This window comes from Calonectris borealis, chromosome 5, assembly GCF_964195595.1.
Source record: "Calonectris borealis chromosome 5, bCalBor7.hap1.2, whole genome shotgun sequence".
NCBI lineage: Eukaryota > Metazoa > Chordata > Aves > Procellariiformes > Procellariidae > Calonectris > Calonectris borealis.
Window position 1 is genome coordinate 17896373 of NC_134316.1, and position 20678 is coordinate 17917050.

The 20678-nt window shown below is 38.1% G+C and overlaps 1 protein-coding gene across 2 annotated transcripts in view; it reads right to left on the bottom strand.

The window, feature by feature from the left end:
• The window catches only part of UNC79 (unc-79 subunit of NALCN channel complex), a 99012-nt gene that overhangs the window by 55116 nt on the left and 23218 nt on the right, over positions 1-20678 (bottom strand). The window contains exons 18-28 of one of the 2 annotated variants that reach the window (XM_075151189.1): positions 20307-20386; positions 20074-20222; positions 18903-19060; positions 18367-18548; positions 16894-17095; positions 15053-15232; positions 13914-13979; positions 8648-8934; positions 4800-4982; positions 3592-3754; positions 1373-1522 (exon numbers count right to left, since the gene is read on the bottom strand). In XM_075151189.1, coding sequence (XP_075007290.1) covers positions 1373-1522; positions 3592-3754; positions 4800-4982; positions 8648-8934; positions 13914-13979; positions 15053-15232; positions 16894-17095; positions 18367-18548; positions 18903-19060; positions 20074-20222; positions 20307-20386 — 1800 coding nt within the window. Of the gene's footprint in view, positions 1-1372; positions 1526-3591; positions 3755-4799; positions 4983-8647; positions 8935-13913; positions 13980-15052; positions 15233-16893; positions 17096-18366; positions 18549-18902; positions 19061-20073; positions 20223-20306; positions 20387-20678 lie in introns of both variants that reach the window. The other variant, XM_075151188.1, reaches the window with a different exon arrangement.

Sequence of the window (20678 nt, forward strand, 5' to 3'; positions counted from 1 at the left end):
ACACATGACTGGCATTTCAAATACAAACCCAGTATTAGTCAAAATTGTCTACATTTTGTTTTAACCTCAGAGCCACATTACAGATTTTTACAATGAACAACAACAAGAAAACCTACTATTTGGATAATAGGGTTTATCTAAATTCTATCCAAATTCTACTCATCCTGGACAGATGTACCCTCAAGATAGACTGTTTAACCTTATGCATTGAATAGAAGGTAGCACAGGCAAGTAATTTCTACAGACACTTAGGATGGCTACATTAGGCATGAGAGATGAAAGAAGAAATGAGCTACACAGACCACTCTGAAGAGGTTTCAAAATTATTGTGGACATCATTTGGACATCAGTGTATATTAGAGCACATCTACATGTTATTTACTGCAGCAAAGTGGGCTCAAAATGGATGCTTCTAATTCAAGAAGCAAGAGTAGCAATAGCAGTGAGGATGTGGCAGCACAAGCCCGATATCAGACAGGTGTTCAGAGAATTTTTCCCCCAGTGATCCTAGACCCCAGCAGAGTCTAGCAACTATCACACCACATAGTCATACCTCCCCATCCTAGGGAGGAATAAAGTGAGCACAGTTATACTTCCTGGTACTACCACTGCATTGGTATTTTACTATGTGAACACATTCATTGAGAACATTTAAAAAGGTTATCACTGTTGTTATTATGAAAGACACATTTTCACACAAAACAGAATATTCCTGATCATTATTATCCCCATATTTCAAAATGCTCCACATATGAATCACCATGCAAAAAAAGCAGTGAGAAAAGTTAAAGTAGATGCTTGCTCTAGTCAGAATCATTCCCCCCCTGTGCAAACACCTGAAAGAAAAAACGCAGGTGGGTAGTGGTGGAAATCTCTTGAATTTTTTTAGGGTATTCATTTCAGAAACCTAAATTCGAAAACAAAATCCTTCCTATTTTTTGAAACCACCAAATGACCCTTTTTGCCAATAAAAAACCGTAATATTTGCAGCAGCAACAACAAATTTGCTTACCCTACAGACCCACCTCATCAAAAAAATCAATTTCTGTGAAAAAATAAATTTACGTAAAAATCTTGAGCCCAATGGTGGAAGAAAATTGCAACAAATCCTCTTAAACATTTTTACATTCAAAAGAGCTTAAAGTTTCAGAAAACAATTGCTGATTTTAGGTATTTTTATTTTGGAGTGCCTACTTTGAGAATCCTGTAAGAGAATTCCTTCAGGGAAATGAGGAGTACCTGCTCTCAAAAGTCAGAGTCCTTGATTCAAATTAGGCAGTGCAACAAACTCTACAAAGAAAGGTGGTAGCTTGAAACCAAGAGTAGGAAATTGTATTTCTGCATGAGTTTATACCAACAAAACAATTCATACTTCTCTGAGCATTCATGTCAACTGGTTGATATTTCACCATTTTGCTGCCACCAATTCTTTTCAGTCTTGCAAAGAAAGTTTGAGATTCTTTATTGCAAGGTCCAGTTGGTGTATCATGAATATCAGATTCATCAAAAACACTGTCTTCCTCTGCTGGAGAAAGAAAAAACTTTATTACTCTTAAGAGAGTGCAATTCCTTGAATGAAAAGCTGTCTGTGTAACAAAGCCTCAGCTAGTTTCAATTAAACTTGAATTGGAAAATGAAGAATCATCTGAAGTTTGCAAGAAAATTTATATCCCAGGTATAGCTTTGCCATTCTTGTTACATCTTGAATTAAGGTCAGAAAGGGCAAAGATAAATAAAGAATGGGTTACCAACAAAAGTATATCAAAGCTTTTACCATTCTAAGCTGATCTTTCCTATTAATAATAATACAGATTCTTTAGATGGAAGAAGTAGACTAAATCTGGATACTGACTTGAGTAAATAACTTCTGTAGTGTTCAGTGAGAAATGGTAAATTGAAGAAGATAGAAATGAGTACAAGAACTGCAACGTCAGTAATAAACCAGCAAAATAGGAAAGTGAAAAAAGAAGAAATGGATAATCCTGGGAAGCTGGTAATAGTAATAGAATAAGACCTAAGAGTATGAATTATGAAATTATTGATCTAAGTAGTAATAGTAAAACATTATGCTCTAATTTGAGACCTGCTGGTTGAAAACAGCAGAGAGTAAGAAAGATCCAAGTCTCTTTACCCATCAAAAAATAGCCACATTGCCTGTATGAAATGGCTATAAAAAAAGAAATTTAAAAAAATGAAAAATCCATATCTATCGTGTCTAGTGATTCATATCCAAGGAAATAAGAAACACTACTGGGACAATACCAAAAACAGAGCACTCGAGAAGAAACAAAAAAGTTTGCCCTCTTTATTCTAGTAAGTAAACATGGAAAAGAAATGCACTTCGTATCTAGAAATGAAAAGGCAAGTAAGCCAAAGAGCTAGAATGGCCAAAAACTCAAGACTTAAACTGGACATTAATATTTTCAGCTCTGAAATTGGAGCAAAGTTTCTACTATATGTGAAGCTACGCAACTGCCACCTAAAAACATCACAGATAAGATACCTAACTGATATGATGAATCCAGAAAAATCAAAGTTGATAGTAAGAATTTCTACAGGGACTGGGTTTATTAAGTTAGGAGATCACTTTTAATGTCATGTCCTATGTATCTAGCTGCTTCTTCCTCTTGGAAACAAATGCTTCTTCTCACAAGATTTCTCATCAGCTCTACAACAGTGTGTACACTTGCCATGATCCCCACAACAAAGCTTGGCAGAAAAATTAGGAAAAAGGTTCAACAGTGGGAAAAATCCATCTTTAGCACAGGGATTCTTGCTGTCTGACAATGAAATCCTCATCTGTCAATCACCTAAACACCACCTTTGATGATGGTGTTTAGTGCACACACTACCTGACCAGAGACTAAACAAGCCTCCTCAGAAACGATGCGAAAGGCTTCAACTTTCCAAGTCCTTATGGAATTATATTGGCTGCTTCTTCCAGGTGGAAGAAAACTTTTCTACATCCTCTTTTTCTGCAGCACTTCAGCAAAGGAGGAGAATCAGCCCTACAATTAAGTCAGCATTTACAGAGTAAAATTTGCCCATTTATGGTCCTTTACCTCTGAGCAGCCCAAGCCCTTCACAACAGCTCTGCAAAGCAAGTAAATATTATTCTCCTTACTTTAAACATAGGGAAATAGTGATGAAGTGAGACACAAGGCCACCCAGGGAATCAATGTTGGACTCGGAATTGGAACACCGAGTTTTCTAAACCTAACTTGTGCCACATTGTTATACAGTATAATCAGAATATGGTGTCAGGCTGGTTGCACACCTTGTGTGTGGGCATGATCAGTTAATATTATCATAGAAAGGCCAAGGACTATCCAGGCATTGTGACTGAACTACTAAGTCTAAGGTACACTCCCTCCAAGAGAAGTTAGACTGCTGTGCTACGCTTAGCCTACAGAGAAATTGTGAATTTCTTTTACTGTAGATGGCTATAGCTGGTCAGATAAGTCACACTTTGGACTTAATTCTGAGTATTATGTTCTAAAATTCAGACCATATTTACCCATTTCTACAACATCTGCAAGACTTAATGAATTAAATCAATGACAATCATATAAATGAGAATGTTAAAAGTACCTTTTTCCTTTTCACTGTATCGGCTTATGTTACTGTTGTCACTATACAAAGGACCAGCAGTTGCATGGGGCTTGCAGCTGTGATATTGAGCGTTGAGGGTATTGACTGTGATGTGGATTAGGTGGAGTACAATCTTGCTGATTTCACAGTCTCTGTAGGGGTACTGTTCAGTGAAAAAGAAAAACTTGAGCTTAAAAACTAACTTTTCTCCTTGGATAAACATTTAGGCAGTAAAACAGAAAAATGACAAGAATATTGTCAGCTGGATGCCCTTTGCCTTCGTTTGATCATACATTTCTAAATACATCATGAGAAGCAGGACTGTTCTCAGCTTTGTACACGATTATTTTAAAAAATTTGTAAAAATCCCTATTAGTAAGATTTAATATATTGTTTTCTTGACTTTTACATGACAAAACCAACTATTCATAATAATGCAAAAGGTCTCTCATTAGAACTGTTCTCCAAATACTCGATTTCGATCAGCATGTTATCATTCATTTCTAGTGTCTCCACTTCCTTGTATGCCCTATGGACCTGCTAGAAATTTATTAAGCATATCAGAAGCATTCACAGCTCCATTTTAATGCATAAAAACACATTACACTTTAACAACACTTCCTAAAAAGCATCACTTAACTAAAGAGTACAAGCTGTTAAGCTGACCACCCCCCCATTTAAAATTACTCAATTTTTTTAAAACAAATTCTAAGTTACTCAAAATACTATTCACTGGAACTTTATATAGCATTTTCCTATTTTCAAATCCATATTTTTCTTTCTCAAGTAACCATGTATCCTGGTTTCAGCTGGGATAGAGTTTTGCTTTGCTTGCGTGCGCGGCTTTTGCTTTACCTATTAAACTGCCTTTCTCTCAACCCACGAGTTCTCTCACTTTTACCTTTCCGATTCTCTCCCCCATCCCACCGGGGGGGGAGTGAACGAGCGGCTGTGTGGTACTTAGTTGCTGGCAGGGGTTAAACCACGACACCACGTGAAAGACAATACAGACAGCAGAAGTAATAGGTCATTAGCACAGATGAAAGCCTAACTACTTCAGACACTGAAATTAAATACAGTGAGTAAGCAAGTCAAAGTCAAAGAAAAGTGTTCTTTAGAGTTCCTTGCACTTGCAGTACAGTTAGGTAATAAATTTCAAATTGAACAGTAAATTTTAAGGTGGACAGTGTCTTTTTAAGACCACTCACCTTATAGAGAATGACAAGCAAAGCCTTTAACCACATCTGCCGAATGTGAGGTTTGAGGGACCAGAGGGAGCAGCGAGGAGGCTGCTGAAAGTAATGCCTTAGCTGAGGACAAGTGCAATATTTCAACACCTGCACCACCAAGGGAAGAAGGTGTTTTCCCAGGTTGATGTTATAGTCCATCACCTGAAAAGAATATCAGGACTGGAGTTAGTTCACCAAAATCAAATCCACTGATGTTGAAAAGCAAAATAACTAATACCTCAACTGTATTAGTTAAGTGAAAGAAACAGACATTTTTAAGGAAGTCTCACTATCAGTTAGAAACTTTCTGCCAGTTTGCCAGTTCTCATTTTAGCGAGATAGGTAAAATGAAACAAGAGAGATGTGTTTTGAAAGCCTTTCATCCTGCACAGTCTAAATTTTAACATACATTGGCAAGTTCATAAAATATATTATGCTGGGATAGCCTTGTATTATAGCACCAGTTGATCATGCTTCCACAGACAAAACCATGTTAGGTATATCCCATGTTTAACAGATATGATGCAAGTATGGGTCTTGGGAGGGGGGGTTGTGTATTTTGGTTATTTGTGGGTTTTGTATTAACACTGAATTGCCAATTTTCATTATTTTCTTATCAGGTTTGCAACATTAGCTGTTGAGATTTTTTAAGGCCCATGTTCTGGAATCAGGTAATGAGACAAGAATTCCACTCTTCACTATAGCAAAGGTAAGACCATGTCTGCAACGCTATGCAGGAAGTCTAAGCATGCAAATCCTAAAGGATCCAAGAGCAATGCTAATGAAAAATATCTTCCTCTAAATAAAACGCTCATCAATTTTAAGTGGTGATGTTGCTGTATCAGATTGCTGTTATTACTACTAGTCATAAACCTTGCCTCCATCATGACCTTTGAAGAGTATCATGCTATTTGGTGCCTGTCCTAGAGGTTTAAATCTTGATGGTTAGGTGCAGTGTGGGCATATATTCTCACTGCCCTGACACAACTGTGTTTTCAACTCAAACTGCATTGCTATTTTTCATTGTCTTCTCATCAGTCTTGCAACATATGGCTTTATGTAAAAATAGCTAATACCCTGAAATCAGTGGCTAAACTAGATCATAACAAGGATCCACAAAGCCCTTGTCTCTGATGCTGACCTGGTTGACACCCAGGAAGGCATAACAGCAGGCCAAGCAAACTCCAGCATATCCCCCAAGATCTAACACGTCCCTGAAGTTTCAGTGGACTTAGGGCTTTATCAGGACCCCTGTACAACTGAACAGACACAAACATCAGTTTCATCTACATCACTCATTTCCTTCAGGTCTGTATTTCTTTTTTTGGTTTTATTTTTATTAGAACAAGGGGATGAGCCTAATCTACAAACACAGAACTCATGCCTCAAGTTCCTTCCCGAACAAGCTGACTAGAGGTTTTTCTCTGTAAAATTCTCTAGTTCAATGTGCAGCCGTCTCAAATTTTTGTGCTGCATGCATAGAGCTAAATAGATGAATCCCATGTCTATCCATGTAGGGCCAGCCTGTCGAACAGACGATATATAATCACCAAATATGGTCCTACCCTGCAATGCCTTGTCCCCTCAGGGTGAAATACAAGTTATATAACATGGTTAGGAAAAACTCATCCATACAAGGAAGACAGACCCCTGCCTTAACACAGCACATACTGTAATGCAGACGTGTCTTAAGCCGAGCAGATCCATTTTTTAAGTTGTCACAGGAAGATCTGGAATAAATGATGCTGCAAATGTTGAGCAGAGTTCAGCCTTGGATGCCAAGAAGAGCCTGGCACTGCTGGTTTCTCCACTCTGACAGGCTTGTACAACATTGCCACCACGTGGGGCAATACCGCACTGACTGAAACACCAAAAATTGCCCACTTCTGCTGCTAGAGAGAGAAAAAGGCATTTTATGCTTTCAAGAATTCCAAATACTCAGATTTTATGATGCAAAATACTAAGAGACATTTGATTTTTTTTTTCCTTGAAGTGACCATTCCAGTCAAGCTTGGAATCAAAACCAATGAACGAGCAAGTCAGCCCAATCCCAATCTTTGATTGGGGAAAGAAAATATTTATGACTAGGGGAGGGAATGTAACTGAAATAGATCTCTTAAGAGCTCCATACTGAATTTTCTCTCTGTAAATGCATCTTCAGATTGCAAATAGCATTTCTCTTGCAGCAAAGGAGATTCCCAACACAAAGCAGCCCTACAGCTAAGAAAAAAATCCCCCCAAAATATAAATTAAAGTTTTGATGCCTGATACACGGAGAAAAAACGCGGCCTATTGAAGTTCTCAAACTCCATTTGATGTCAGAGAGCCAGGATTCAACTATGAAGCTTTTCAAACAGAAATGGTTGATTTCGGCTATCCTGAGACATTTTAAAGGTGGAAGAGGAAAGGCAGGGGCTGATATTTAGCGTTGCGGTAAGTAGTACTTCTGAAAATCAGATCAATTATGATCACGGAAGTTTGGGAATCCAAACGTGGAAAACATGTAAAAAAATGTGGAAGATACGGCCCTATGATCTAAACTGCCACTTCTGGACTCTCAATACAACGGTAACAGGCCTGAATCTCCTTTTACATGCTTCCGCTTAAAACTGCACAAGTGAAAGATGATTAACACCACATAGCAATGGTGCTCCAAGACAACGGATCAGGATGCATTTGCAGCTACCCAGTTTGCATTAACACCTTCTATTTTGCCTGCTGAAACATGGATACCTGACGTCTCCATGACTGTGAAAGTTTATCCAAGTATCTACATTACAACTGACTTTGAAAAATCACTGATTCCAATGTACGAACCAGAAAATCCTGATAAGAATTGCAGATACAGAAGGGGCCAGGATAGCTTTGAGCAATGTTTGAAGGTTACAGTGGGCATTTTAAGAGCTGGGGCAGGGGGAGATCTGAAATCACAGCCCCCTCTCTCCCCTAAGATAATCTTTTATGAGAGACTGTGATAAGGAAAAAGTGTGGAAGTGATGATGATGCTTCATGGCAAATACTAAGAATACTCTGCAAATGTGAAATGTTTTTCAGCCTAGCATCACCAACTGCTCTATCAGTAAGAATTAACTGAGCCTTAGAAGAGCCTTGTGAGGCAGGAAATTATGGTCCTCCTTACAAGATGGAGAAAGAAGGCACAAGGCAAGGATGTGCTCATTTATTATAGCAATATAGGCAGAAGTCCACCATAGTGGCACCACTCCCTAGGAAAGGGAGAACAGAAAGTCCTAATGCACTCTAAGGAAGAAGGAGAATGAGTCTCCTGCAAAGTGAAGAATGTCAAAGAGTTTACAGACCATTCACACAGGGAAACAAGCAAGAGCACATGGGTCCCAGGACTTCCTGAATGGGAAAGGAGGAAATTACATGTGAGGAAAGTAAGGCATTCAAAGGCTAGGGAAAGAGGGCAAAGAGGTTTGGAGCAGTCTCTGATTTTTCATACAGTGATAGTATTTGCATGACTGCACATACACAAAACTGTTCTCTCTATGCCAATGATGCAGCAAGTTTAGAGTACTAGTACGAAGTAATAAATTAGCATACTTCTATTTAACTATTTACTTTTTAACTGCAAAGCAAAAACCTACAGAGAGCTCTTGATTAGGCTACAAGGAGCCTTCTGAGAGTAAAGAACAAGCAGCCATCCTTGTTCCCAAATTCTTTCACCAACTGAAGAGGTGTTAAGAAGGTTTAAGTAGGATTACCACACTCAGCCATTATTTTGGTACAAAGAAGGCTGTGCTACCACCATTTCAACAACAGACAATGAGAAATAGCTGCAAAAAGTGGTAAATGCCTTCACCTACTTGTGCTATTCCAGCAATAAAGGCATTAAAGCAGGTCGAAACACGCATTTTTTGTGGTGCAATCATGAAGCATCCTTCCTGCTGATCATAACCAAGCAGGACGTACAGATGGCGCTTGACTGTGTTGAAAGCTTTAGCGCTGCTGATGTCCGACTCAGCGCTACTCTCATCCTTTGCCATGAACTTCATCAACACTGTAATGAGCTGGTGGACAGTCTGGTGATCAATCCCAGCATCCTCTGGCAGCAGGTCTTTTATTGTATTATCATTCTCTGGGGAGGGTTGTCCTATCAGCACAAGAGATACATTGGTATCAGACACTGGATAAGACTGTAAACAGGGTACAGAATACACCAGAATTTTTTTTCAGAGTTCATTGCTCCATTTCTGCCCAAATACACATGGTGAAGTCACAGGAGATAGGCATGCATTTCTGAGGGCATTGTTCCTCTGTTGCCTCAGGCTCAACAGCACATTAACACCTACTGTGTACACTGAACTCCATTCGCTGTGTTTAACCGAGCTGCTTATCTTACCATCACAGTGCATTTCTGCCAAATTGAGTGTTATTATTCCTTCACACCTGTGCATTAAAGGAGAATCAAATCCCACTGCCACCAAATTCTCATCTGGCGTAGTTTTCAGTCTTTCCTCAGCAAAAGTTAGTGGATATTAGTCTTTGCCAGTGGAGGATGTACAAAACAGCAAAGGTAGGAGATGGAGAAAATTCTACCAAATAATGATTAAACAAAGGACGAAGAATTCCCCTTTTAGCATTGAGTCCCTATTTCCCTCAAGTAACTTAGGCCAAAATGTAGGCACTATAATTTATTAGTTTTTGGGACACTGTATCATGTCAAAACTTTGATGACTTTTTCCCAGAGAAGAAGCCTAAGACTTGGTTTTATAAATACTGAATGGAAATAATACTTTGCGTGGGAATACAATCATGTGAAAGACGACAGGCTACTTACAAAGCTGAAGAAAGCTTGGGTGCTGGCTATCACTATCCAAGCAAAGCAGACACACTGCAAATAACGCTGCCAACTGGGCAATTATTTTAATTTTCATACATCAATACTTTTTTAAAATACAGTATTTCCAGTTACTTTTAAGACGATTTATCATTACTAGAATTCTTTAGTAATTGCCTTTGGAGTTACCCTCTTCCATTTCACCCTATTTGTAAGGCCTTTTTTTAGTGCTTAGCAGTTCCTAAAGTCTATGTTATACTAACACTAGGAATTGAATTCATGAAAAGCAGCAGCTATTTCACACAACAATATATCAGATTCTTTTCATTAAATAATTCTGAATAAATGCATGGCTAAAGCACAGTAAAGTATATTATTCCAACATGTTCTATTTTAAAACAGTAATTTAAATTAAATGCTTCTGCATAAATAAAATTATTATATATGCATTATATGCAAAATAAATAAAAATCATCTCCACTAGGATAATCAACAAAGAGAACAGGAAATATTATTTTCATAGCATGAAACGGGGGCGACACTTGAAAATTTTTTATTACACTATTAATTTTAGTTTGTTCATTAAACACTATGACTGTTAACAATTAAAATTAATTATTACTAAAATGTATTCTGATGTATTATCTGATCTGTGGTTAAAACTCTGTCTAACAGCAAATAATTGAGATAAAGCAAGCTGGTATGAAGCAGAATTATAAAATTAACTACTTGTTTTCATTTCAAGAATAAATCCTTTCAACTGTTGGAAATAGTCCTTACTTTTGCAAGAACAGGTTAAACTGAAGTTTGCAGGACATATCCTACAAGCAAGATTAGCTCAAAGTATAATCTTAAAAGTGCTCCTGCATGTCTGTGTGAGGGTTACTAGCCAGCAACTAATATCCACTTAGTCTGTTAGAGTTACTTACATGTCTTAGGGTTTATGTAAATTCATAGTTATATATTTATAGCAAATACTAAAAATTATTTTAATATTCTAATTTACCCATATTCTCAATGTAATATGCTATTCTGACAAGTGACTCCTTTGCTGCTACAACTGCATCTGCCTTAGGTTCTTCACCAGCAAAACTGCAGTGTCTGTCATTTTTTAAATAATTTAAAATATTTTATGTTTTATTGGTGGGTGAGCAAAGGGTTTTGTTTGATTGGCTGTTTTGCTGAGCATGGGAGAAGGTTGCTATTTCTATGATAGCTAAAATGAAAACTAGGGGGGGAAATTTTCAGAATCACTTCTATTAAGAATAACTTTCCTTTACTGGTCTCATTTTGGTAAAAAGAAATTGTGAACTTCATATTATATAATATTATTTATTCCAAACAGTTTTCACAGGGATTTTTTATTTACAGAAACCTTCCTTCAGAATGAAAATTCTCTATCCAAACTTTTGCTGGACCAAGATTTGCAGATGCAAAAAGAAAACAATAAATTCTGAAATAATTAGAATGAGAAATACAGTAAGTTCCATTTTCAGAAGCACATTAAAATGTATTTAGGAAATAACTTTAGGACATCAACTGAGAAATAATCTTTCCACACATTATACCCAAGTTAAAATTTTCCATGAAATTGTATCAAAAAGACACCATTTTCATAAAGATGATATTAGACTGTTTTCTTCAGCCCTACTTATTTTTATCTCTATTACGTGTTGTGAGATTTTCCGTAAAACAAAGGAGATAAGATGGAATGAGTCAAAGGATCATGGAGCTCTAAATAAATCCTGGTTCTCCAAATAGAACTCAATGAGTAATTAATCTGAAAAGATTAACCTATTTTACTTTCACTTGCTGAACAACATTGATTTTGAAGCTCAATGATAAAACGCTCAATTTTGGCATGAGTTCATAATACTAACACCAGTTAACAGACACTTCCCAGGACTTTTCCTCACATCTATTTTCCAGAAATATTATTACACTTTCTGAAGCATTAAAATCTCATTTCTTGTACTTTACTCTCACTGAAAACTACACAGCAGGACACAGTGAACAGAGTTTCACCCTGAGTAGTCCGTCATCTACTAAGGATCAAGTCTAGGGAATGTCAATCACCACCTGTTTTTACTTCTAATGAAGAAACCTGCAATGAACCAGCGATGGAGAACTGCTTGTTTAAAACTACAAAAACCCTATGATTCCGTTTAGGCAATAGACTTTCAGAGTCCAGAAAACCTTCCTCTGCTGTCTGAAATGGGTCTTAAGTCATACCAAGCTTGAACTAAACTTTCACTTCATTAACACATGATACAGGGTATCCTGTATGAAACCAAGCTGTTTAGATTCAAGCTAAGAATGCAAAACCAAGGCAGCCCTGTCTTTGCACTGGCTATGGTGGCTTTTACCCCTCAAAATGCATGCACATACATACACAATTTATGTGCATGTGTGTGTGTGCCTACATACAAGGTATATACACACACAAACACACATCCCCCAGGAAAACCTTCTCATGTCACCAAACCCACAGCCTGCTAGTTAACATACAGCCACCATTCCTGAATTCAATCTAGCCTTATGCCCACAGATTCATCTCTTTATTCATATAAAGAATATATCAGACACCTTATATCAGACCCCTTTACCTTCAAATTACTTTAAGATATAACACAATGTAACATAAAACATCAGATCACAATTATATCATGCTTCATCCCAATTGTGATCCCTATGCCTATCTATGAAACTCTCTAAGTGACTGTCCAGGGTATTATAGAGGATAGATGAACAAATACGTGATCCTCGTGTTTAATCCATACAGAACGCACATTGAATTCAGCTTACATTTGAACTGTGCAAGGAGTACAGTTTTAGACCTAGAAACAATGGATGAGCATGAGGACTGGTTCATTTAAGTTGTATGTATAAAACCAATGTTTTTCTACAGCAGATGTATAGCCTATGTTTAGGAGTCAGTTAGTTCCTTAGATGAATCAGATATGCTCAGTACTGCAATGCAAAGTGTTAGAAACTATGAGTCAAACCTTAAAAAAAACTATTTTACAAAAAATTAAGATTTTAGAAAGAAATAAATACTGGGCAGCAGGACAGGGACAGTCATTTGTCTCCTAGTTTCCAAAGCATCTGTGATAATTTTGAATCATATTATCAGACTTTTTTTCATATCAGTGGTTACTGCTACATGCAACTTTTTATATATAGATTTTTAGTGGAACCTGAATTTGCAGCTTAGGTGATTAATCACCTGAGCCTGGAAACTGAACCTTTGAAATAACAAAATACATCTAATATAATCACAATGGCTAACAATGCCTACTGTGAGACTGACACTTCTTATGTGACAAGTTTCTCTAAGCCCAGTATATAGCAGGTGAATGGTGCCATTAAATGAAGAACAATCATTCACTGACACATTTGTTCATCACATCATCATTTCACTTGTTCCTTCTATGAGCCTGTGACAACCTGCACATATGTGCTGTAAGGAACTGGCTGATTTCCAGCTCTCACTGGGCTAGTATGATAGGGCTACATACTGCTAATTCAGAAGCTCTCCTAGTCTATTTCACAGCTTCGTCAGCACCCACGCTGGTACGGTATTTTGCTTTCAGCTGATCACCCAGTAAGCTGATCTGTTCTAATTCTGAATTTGTGTCTGTTGGAAATATTGCAAGTCTCGAAGAAGGAATATGAAAAGATCTGAATCTGAGATTTTTCACTTCAAAATGGTCAGTCTACACAGGACTCAAAGAAAGAACTGTCAGTAGTCACAATTATTTAGAGATTACTTGGACCCTGCTGAGCTAGCTGTTCTACAAATGCCTGACAGAAGGCTGACATCTTCACAAAATGTCAGTAAATATAAAATAAGGGACTTAAGATGTCTATAAGCATACAGAGGAGACAAGTGTAATTTACAGTACCAACAATCAAAAGCATTCTGTTTGCTGTCTCTAAAACCTGAAGGTCAAAGATCAGGCTGGACATAGGTGATCCATGGGGCCAGCCTACTAAAGATTTACTTGTTCCTGTGGGCAATGGAACACAGGAAGGTGAGGGACTGCTGGCATAGCTGACTGCCTCTGAATAACCTCCTCCCAGCCCCAAAGTACTATTTACAACTGGGGGCAATTTTCAGTACAGATCGCACAGAGAGCACAACTTCAATTTACGCCTTTTGGAACCATGCTGAGACGTGATTCACTGTGCCTTTCAGACAACTTCCATCTTGCATAATTTCATCTCATGAGTCAGCAAGAAAGCACTAGTGCCTTTCTTTTCCATCAAAACACCCCCCTTGTCAAACCTACCTGGTGTTTGCTCTGGTGTTCCTCCAAGTGCTGGAGCAGACTGCTCGTGTCTGGTCAAGCTCAAAGCTTAAAAAAAACAAAAAAAACAAAAAAAAAAACCACAAAAAAAAACCAAAACAAGAAAGAGCAACTCTGTTTAAAAAGGCAGTACTGACATACTTCAGCATATATTCAGTGCTAGCATGTTTATGTTCATTTACTCATGCAATGTTGTCAGGCAGTGAGTGTAACCGTTTAAAACATGTCACTTCTATGCCCTACAGATTTTGTGCACCATGTTCTATAACTCCAGTTTTCTCCATCGTTCAGTTTTGCTGGTACAAGAGTCACCACACAGGAGCCCCTACGCAGGATCAGAAATCAGTCAAGACGGATTACCTAAGAGTCCCAAAATATCGTGGTGTTTGTTTTGGAGAAAAGAAATTACCTTTTAAATTAACAGTTCACCAGCACCCAGGTTTGAACATTTTATCAGTTCCTATTATATGGGTAGGAGCAATGTGAGAGGTCCAATTTGAATATAAAGACTAATCTGTGTTTGTAAAATTCTCTAAATGAGAATGGGTAAGCTTTATTTCTGCTTGGAAGGATAGCTGTACAGCGCTCCATACAGGCCTATGGATTTCCAGCACCTAGGTCCTCCTATACAAGCTGGCAGGAAAGATGTGTTGCATGGACGTTGTTTTCTTAACAAAGGAATTCTGAAGATATCCAAAAGCTCATTTGAAACATTAACAGTTGGTTTTAAGATGTCTAGCGTATGCTGCATACACTGATTAATAATTACAATTAATAAATAAATTAGTAACAGAGGAATTTTTCTGTAAACACTGTATCTATTTTAGACAAAACTATTGTGTATTAGCCACAAATAAAAATTAAGATCTATCCACAAACTAGTCTTGGAGCATTTTGTTCTGGCATTTTAAAAAAGCACAGCATAGACATAACGTTTGTCTATGTTCTTTGTCAAACTCACTAACTTGTCATTATCTGAATAATGCCCAAATCAGTCAGAAACCTAGATTTCCTATCCCAATTGGATAAATATTGACAATTCCGATGTGTACCCAGCAACAGGATACGATCCTAAGGGAGAAGATACAGGCGTGTCACAAAAATATAAATAGATACTCAACGAATTTTGGTGGTTAAGGTTTCTGGAAGGGAGAGCGCTCTCTTTGACTCCACTGGTCCCTTCACACTGTCCCTCAGGGAACGCACACTCTTCTGACGATTACGTGCGAAACGAGCCCTCTTGATCTTCCACATTGCTGCATCACTGAGGTTGGCGACATTTGTCCGGACAGCAGTGATAGCTTTGCAAATGCAATTGACCAAGTTAGGATTCATTCCACAGCATGGTGAGGCCCTAATGCTGCCAAGTGCCAAATGCAACTGGGCCCCAGGTCCCACTCAAGTCAAGAAAGCTTCATATGGGCTCGAGGGTCCATCTGCAAGGTACTCATCTGCATGCTCTCATTCTGAAATCCATAAAACCCCAAATGGCATAACTGTGTTTAAAAAATTATGCTGTTACTACTTTCTTTAGAGATTGGACAAAAACAGGTTCTTGAAACCAAAACCTGAATTTCAGGCTAAGGGAATATGAGATGCCCTCTATTTAAAATAGCAGGAATCTCGTGAGTATGGATCACATTAAGTGCACTCATACCCAAATGTGGCCTCTAGTTTTGCCTCACTGACCTCCTGTCCTGCCTACACCTATCATCCTGGATTTGAACAGCGCCTCCAAAAATCTGTGAGTGTGATTATGCCTTTATAGTGGTGTTACCACTGTGTGTCTTATAGTGGTGTATCACTGTATGTCTTAATGGGGCCACCGATACTTTTCTATACTCATGTCTATAGTGCATTCAAACTCTTTGAGTTTAATTATCTGAGCAACTAAAGCCAGTAAGCCCATCCTTTGCATCACTTATGTCTTTGAAAAGGCAAAGAAAGAGGTTAAAAAGAAACTTGAAAAATATCTTTTGCATATTTTAAATTTTAAATCACTCCCAAATATTCATATTTAAAGATATGACCCTACATTTGCAGCCAGAGGTGCTAGAAACTAGTGCCGAAATTCCCTCCTCAGGCCACAGCAGCAGTTCCCAGCTTTGGGTCAAGCTACTCACATATGGAGAAGAAAATATGTTTGCAGTTCCTCCCATCTTCTCTATGGATGCAGCAGCAGCACCTGGGCTTTTTTAGGCACTGGGCTCCATGCAAGCATAGGAGGAGGCATTAGGGAGGCTGAGGGACCACATGCTATCCAAACAGCTGTCCCCACCTCCTCCAAGCAAATCAGATGGAAATAGGTCTGCCTCATGGGCCACCACTTGGGTAAGGAAGTTTTCAATTACTCAGCATGTTAAACAATCATGCACAAATTATTTTTTAGCCCCCCCTAGTGAATGGAAGGAGACGTGGTGTCTCATCAAGAAACCAAGTATGAACAGGACAAACATTTACAAACATTTGTCACTGCAGGAATAGTTAACTAAGCACCAGCTCTAAGAGTCCGTGTACCTCTTGTGCTGTGCCCATACATCTGTTTGTTTTTCAAGGGTCATACAGCTCCTAGGGCTGTCTTTGTACAGACCGCTACAGAACAGGGTCAGGCATGACTTAGGCCTTGGAGAATAGCAATGTTGATAGCATAAGAACATCTACAAAAGAACAGGCGGGTTAATGCAGGTTGCAGCTGATCACAGAACCAGACCACTTTTCAACCAAGGCTGGCAATCATATCCTAGTGAGAGTAAAACATGATGTCCAAAGGTGTGACAGAATATAGCCTAATCTGTATCTGGGCAGTCAAAAAATGCTCACTTTAAATTATTCTCTTTTGGCCTGAAAGATTACTTAATTTCAGAGAATTTATACAGGTGAGACCTAGATCTCAGACCCTTGCAGGCAGCTGAAATTCCAGAAGCTGACAAAAGGTGATCAGATTGATTTGGACTCTGCTTACTTGTTGGGAAAGGGAATTCTTTATTGCAGTCCAGATGAAGCTGTGCTTCCAGAGACAGGGTCTCAAAACGATTCACAAAGAACTCCCAGCTCAAAGCTGGAATATCCGCTTTTAGAAAATGAAGTAGCAAAAGCTTACTAAGAATTGTGGGCCTGTCCTTGACAACTGTGTCAAACTGGAAATCAAGGCAGAGGCAGAGACCCTACAGAGGGGAAAAAAAAAACAACACAACAACACAGAACTGAGATCTGAAAACTCTAAGTATTTTTTAAAGCAAAGGGAGGTCAAAGCTCTCAACTTCTCCTGTTAATTAGTACAGAATAAAGGTTTAGCTCCTTTTTCCTACCAAGTCCTTTAAATCAGAACTAATGCTACTGATACCAGTGGAAAAGTAAGGTAAGTAAGGAGATAAATCAATATCATATTTAGAATGTAGAATTTGCTAAGATTTTGAGGAATACAAAGGTGTAGGCAAAGTTCTGCCCTACTGCATATTTGGTACACAATATCAAAGTATTCTCTTCACACACCCCTGCCTGAGAAAAAGCTTATATTTAGGCAACTGAATCAAGCCCTTAATTACAAAAAGAATGAATCACCAAGCCCAAACAGAGGAAGAAAGAGTATGCGGTGAAGTATATCAGAAGCACTTTGTCTCAAAATGCTTCTGTATTTTATTTGCACTAGAATTTTGGGTGTAGTATCAAGACTTATGTTTGAGAAGAAAACCCACACATTAAATATGAAAGTGCAGTATACTGGTAACAGTCTCAGTGAATTCAAGTTCTCTGGAAACTATTTTGAAAACGCACTATATGGAATAAAACTAGCAAGTATTAACACTTTTTTATAGGCAGTAACACTGAACTTTTTAAAATACATATTCATTCTACTAAATTGTGTACTGTGAGAATTTTTTTTTTATCTTGCTTGTATACATAGGCTCTGAGCCACTTTCATATCTGCTTAGTTTTAATCATGAGAATTCTGACTGGCAGGGTCTCTCACACGCTTAAAATTAGATGCCTAAGTAAATCTTGAAAAGATCAAGACCATGTTTGGTTTTGCTTGAATATATTTACTCACTGTCAGCTCAGCAGGGTCATAAGACTTACAAATATTTTTTTTAAAATTGAAAAATATCAATAAATTTTAAAATAATAAAAAAACATTTACAGCTTTCTACGATAGCAGTTCAAATGCAATAGTAATAGTCATCAGAGTTTTTACAGTTGGACTCAATGATCTTAAAGTTCTTTTCCAACCTAAATGATTCTATGATTCTAAGTTGGGGCTAGGGCAGTATCATTTCCCTTGGCTATTCTGTGCATATGTCAATTACCAAGACCCGTAAGGCTTGCCTAAAGAGATATTAGCAGGGACCGTGATGCTGTATGCCTGAACCACTTTGAACTTTGGGCGAAAACCCAGATTCCTGTTTGAATATATTTTTTCCCCATATAACGAACCTACCTGTAAAGCTGGCCTCTTTATGGTGTCAAGTAATAGCCCAGCTCTTGTAGCTACTGCTGGGTTGACATCTTCCACAGCAGTGAGGAAACAGCAGAATGCATGAGCCAAAGAGTACTTCAGTAGGTGGTTTTTTGTCACAGAGTGAATATCCAAAAATCTGCACAACACAGCCACCTTCTCCACTGTACCAGCCATGTCCCCAGACAAAGAAAATATGCATATTAATTTAGGTAATGGCTTCTTTATGTCCTGGTTAATATATCTCTCCTAGAAATATGCACATCTGAGAAAGTAACAACAAAAAATAGCTGGCAAGTGTTGTAATTTTGATTTTACTTTGATTATCCAAAACGTCTCATGTTCTCCTCTATTTTACTGCATTGTTGTGCCATAGTTTTGCACCAGACTATCTCCAAAGCTCCCCAAAGCAGCAAAAAGATAATCATCTATTATAGGTCTCCCCAGTTATAGCTGGGAAAGCTCTACTTCTTCAGCGAAGCAACAGAGAGCAAATAGTGTTCATTTCTCAGGCCTACCTGCTTCAAATCTCATCTTCCAATCTTTGCTGTTGAAATTGCTGTTTATGATTGTCCAGAAAATGTCAGCTCCATGGGGAAGCGAAAGTGCATGAAGAAGAAGTGGGACTGCCAGGGAAGAAAGCTGAGAGAACTCAGACTTCACAACTCCCCATAAGCTGGAAAGACCAAAAAAAGCAAGCCTGCTAGAAAAACACTCCCTTGACACCCTTTCTTCTAAATGTCTACACTGTATTGTTGGTGGGAATGCACTTTTCATGAAAATCTCTATGAGCCATCCTGGGTATTTATGTGAATACTACAGAGCCGCTGGCAGGAGAACAGAGCTACTCGCAAATCTTCAACTACAGCAGTTTTTCTTGAAAATCCAGGTTCAAACATTCCTTACATTGAAACACTTCAGATTTGACAAGAGTTTGCCTAATTCAAGGCACAACTGCCATGGAACATAATCTATGCTATGAATTAGCAGTTTCAGCACGACCAGCTTCAGCACATAAGCCACATGAACTGTCTTGGCACCACGAATCATGTGCATCCACGAATGACTAAGATGTCAGGTATTCACAATTTGCTGGTATTTAGATTCAGGACAGTTTCTCTAGGCTGCTAAAACCCTACAGTCTAGGGAGGTGCTTAATGAAATTGATATAGAGCAGCTGTAAGCGCTGATGAACACTCTCTATTTCAGAACATCATATGCTGATGTTTATTCAGTGAGTCTTCTGCAAAAGTCCCTTTCTCCAAAGAGAATCTTAAAATTTCAATCCAATTCACTCTGATTCTAAATGAAAAAACTTCCTTTACCTCTTAAAAATAAAGTGCAATACTGTTGTTCTCTCAGCTTTAATGCTTTTATTTTGTAGAGTCAGGGAAGATACCTCAGTCTCAGACAAAGCTATTATTCATATGAGAAACTCTGACTTACTGCAAAACAAGTAGTGTATGACAGAGTAGCCATGATGGACAATGCAGGGTACCTTGGTTTCATTTGCAACTTCTTAATTAGCCTGTGCGATGTGCCCTTATACAGTTACTTAACCTTTCCACACTTCCCTACCACCTTCTGTTAATTTTCCACACTAAACCTGCAAATTCTTTCATTCCAACAACGAATGTATAGTTGGAGAATCAATGAAGTATGAAGACAAAATGTGTGATAAAAACCTACCTTGCAATCAGCATGTGGTCTTGAATATAGGCAAGAAATTGTGGATGGTCCTTCCTTGCTATATACAGGCATTCCCCATGAAGACACAGGATCTTCAGACAGTTCAGCATGTTAAAAAGAATGTCTGGTTCTTCAAACCTTGACATTTCCTGTGTAAGCAGATGTCCTACTCTTAACACAATGGCACCACTTAACCAAAAATTCAAACTAAATAAACAAGTAATCAACGTTACCTGCAATATAGTGTATATGAGCCTCAAGGTAACTGGAAGTTGCTGATAGCAAAATTTTCTTTCTGTGTCATTCTTTACTGCTGTTAAAAATGTAAGTTACATAAAATGTTGTTAAAGTTCTCTCATCTGTGGATTCAAAATGAAACTAAAGAATGTCAAAGTGATGAGAGAGAAATTAATTCCAGCCACAGTAACCCTGCAGTCAGTAAAGTTACAACAGCATGGAATTTGGCATGTAATGTTTTTGCTACTTTTTACGTACAAAAAGCCAAGATTTCTTCTAACACTTTTTTGAGAGACAGTCACACTTGCTATCAACATAAATACAGCCTTCCTATTTAATTAGTACATTGAAAGAATTAAATGCATGAG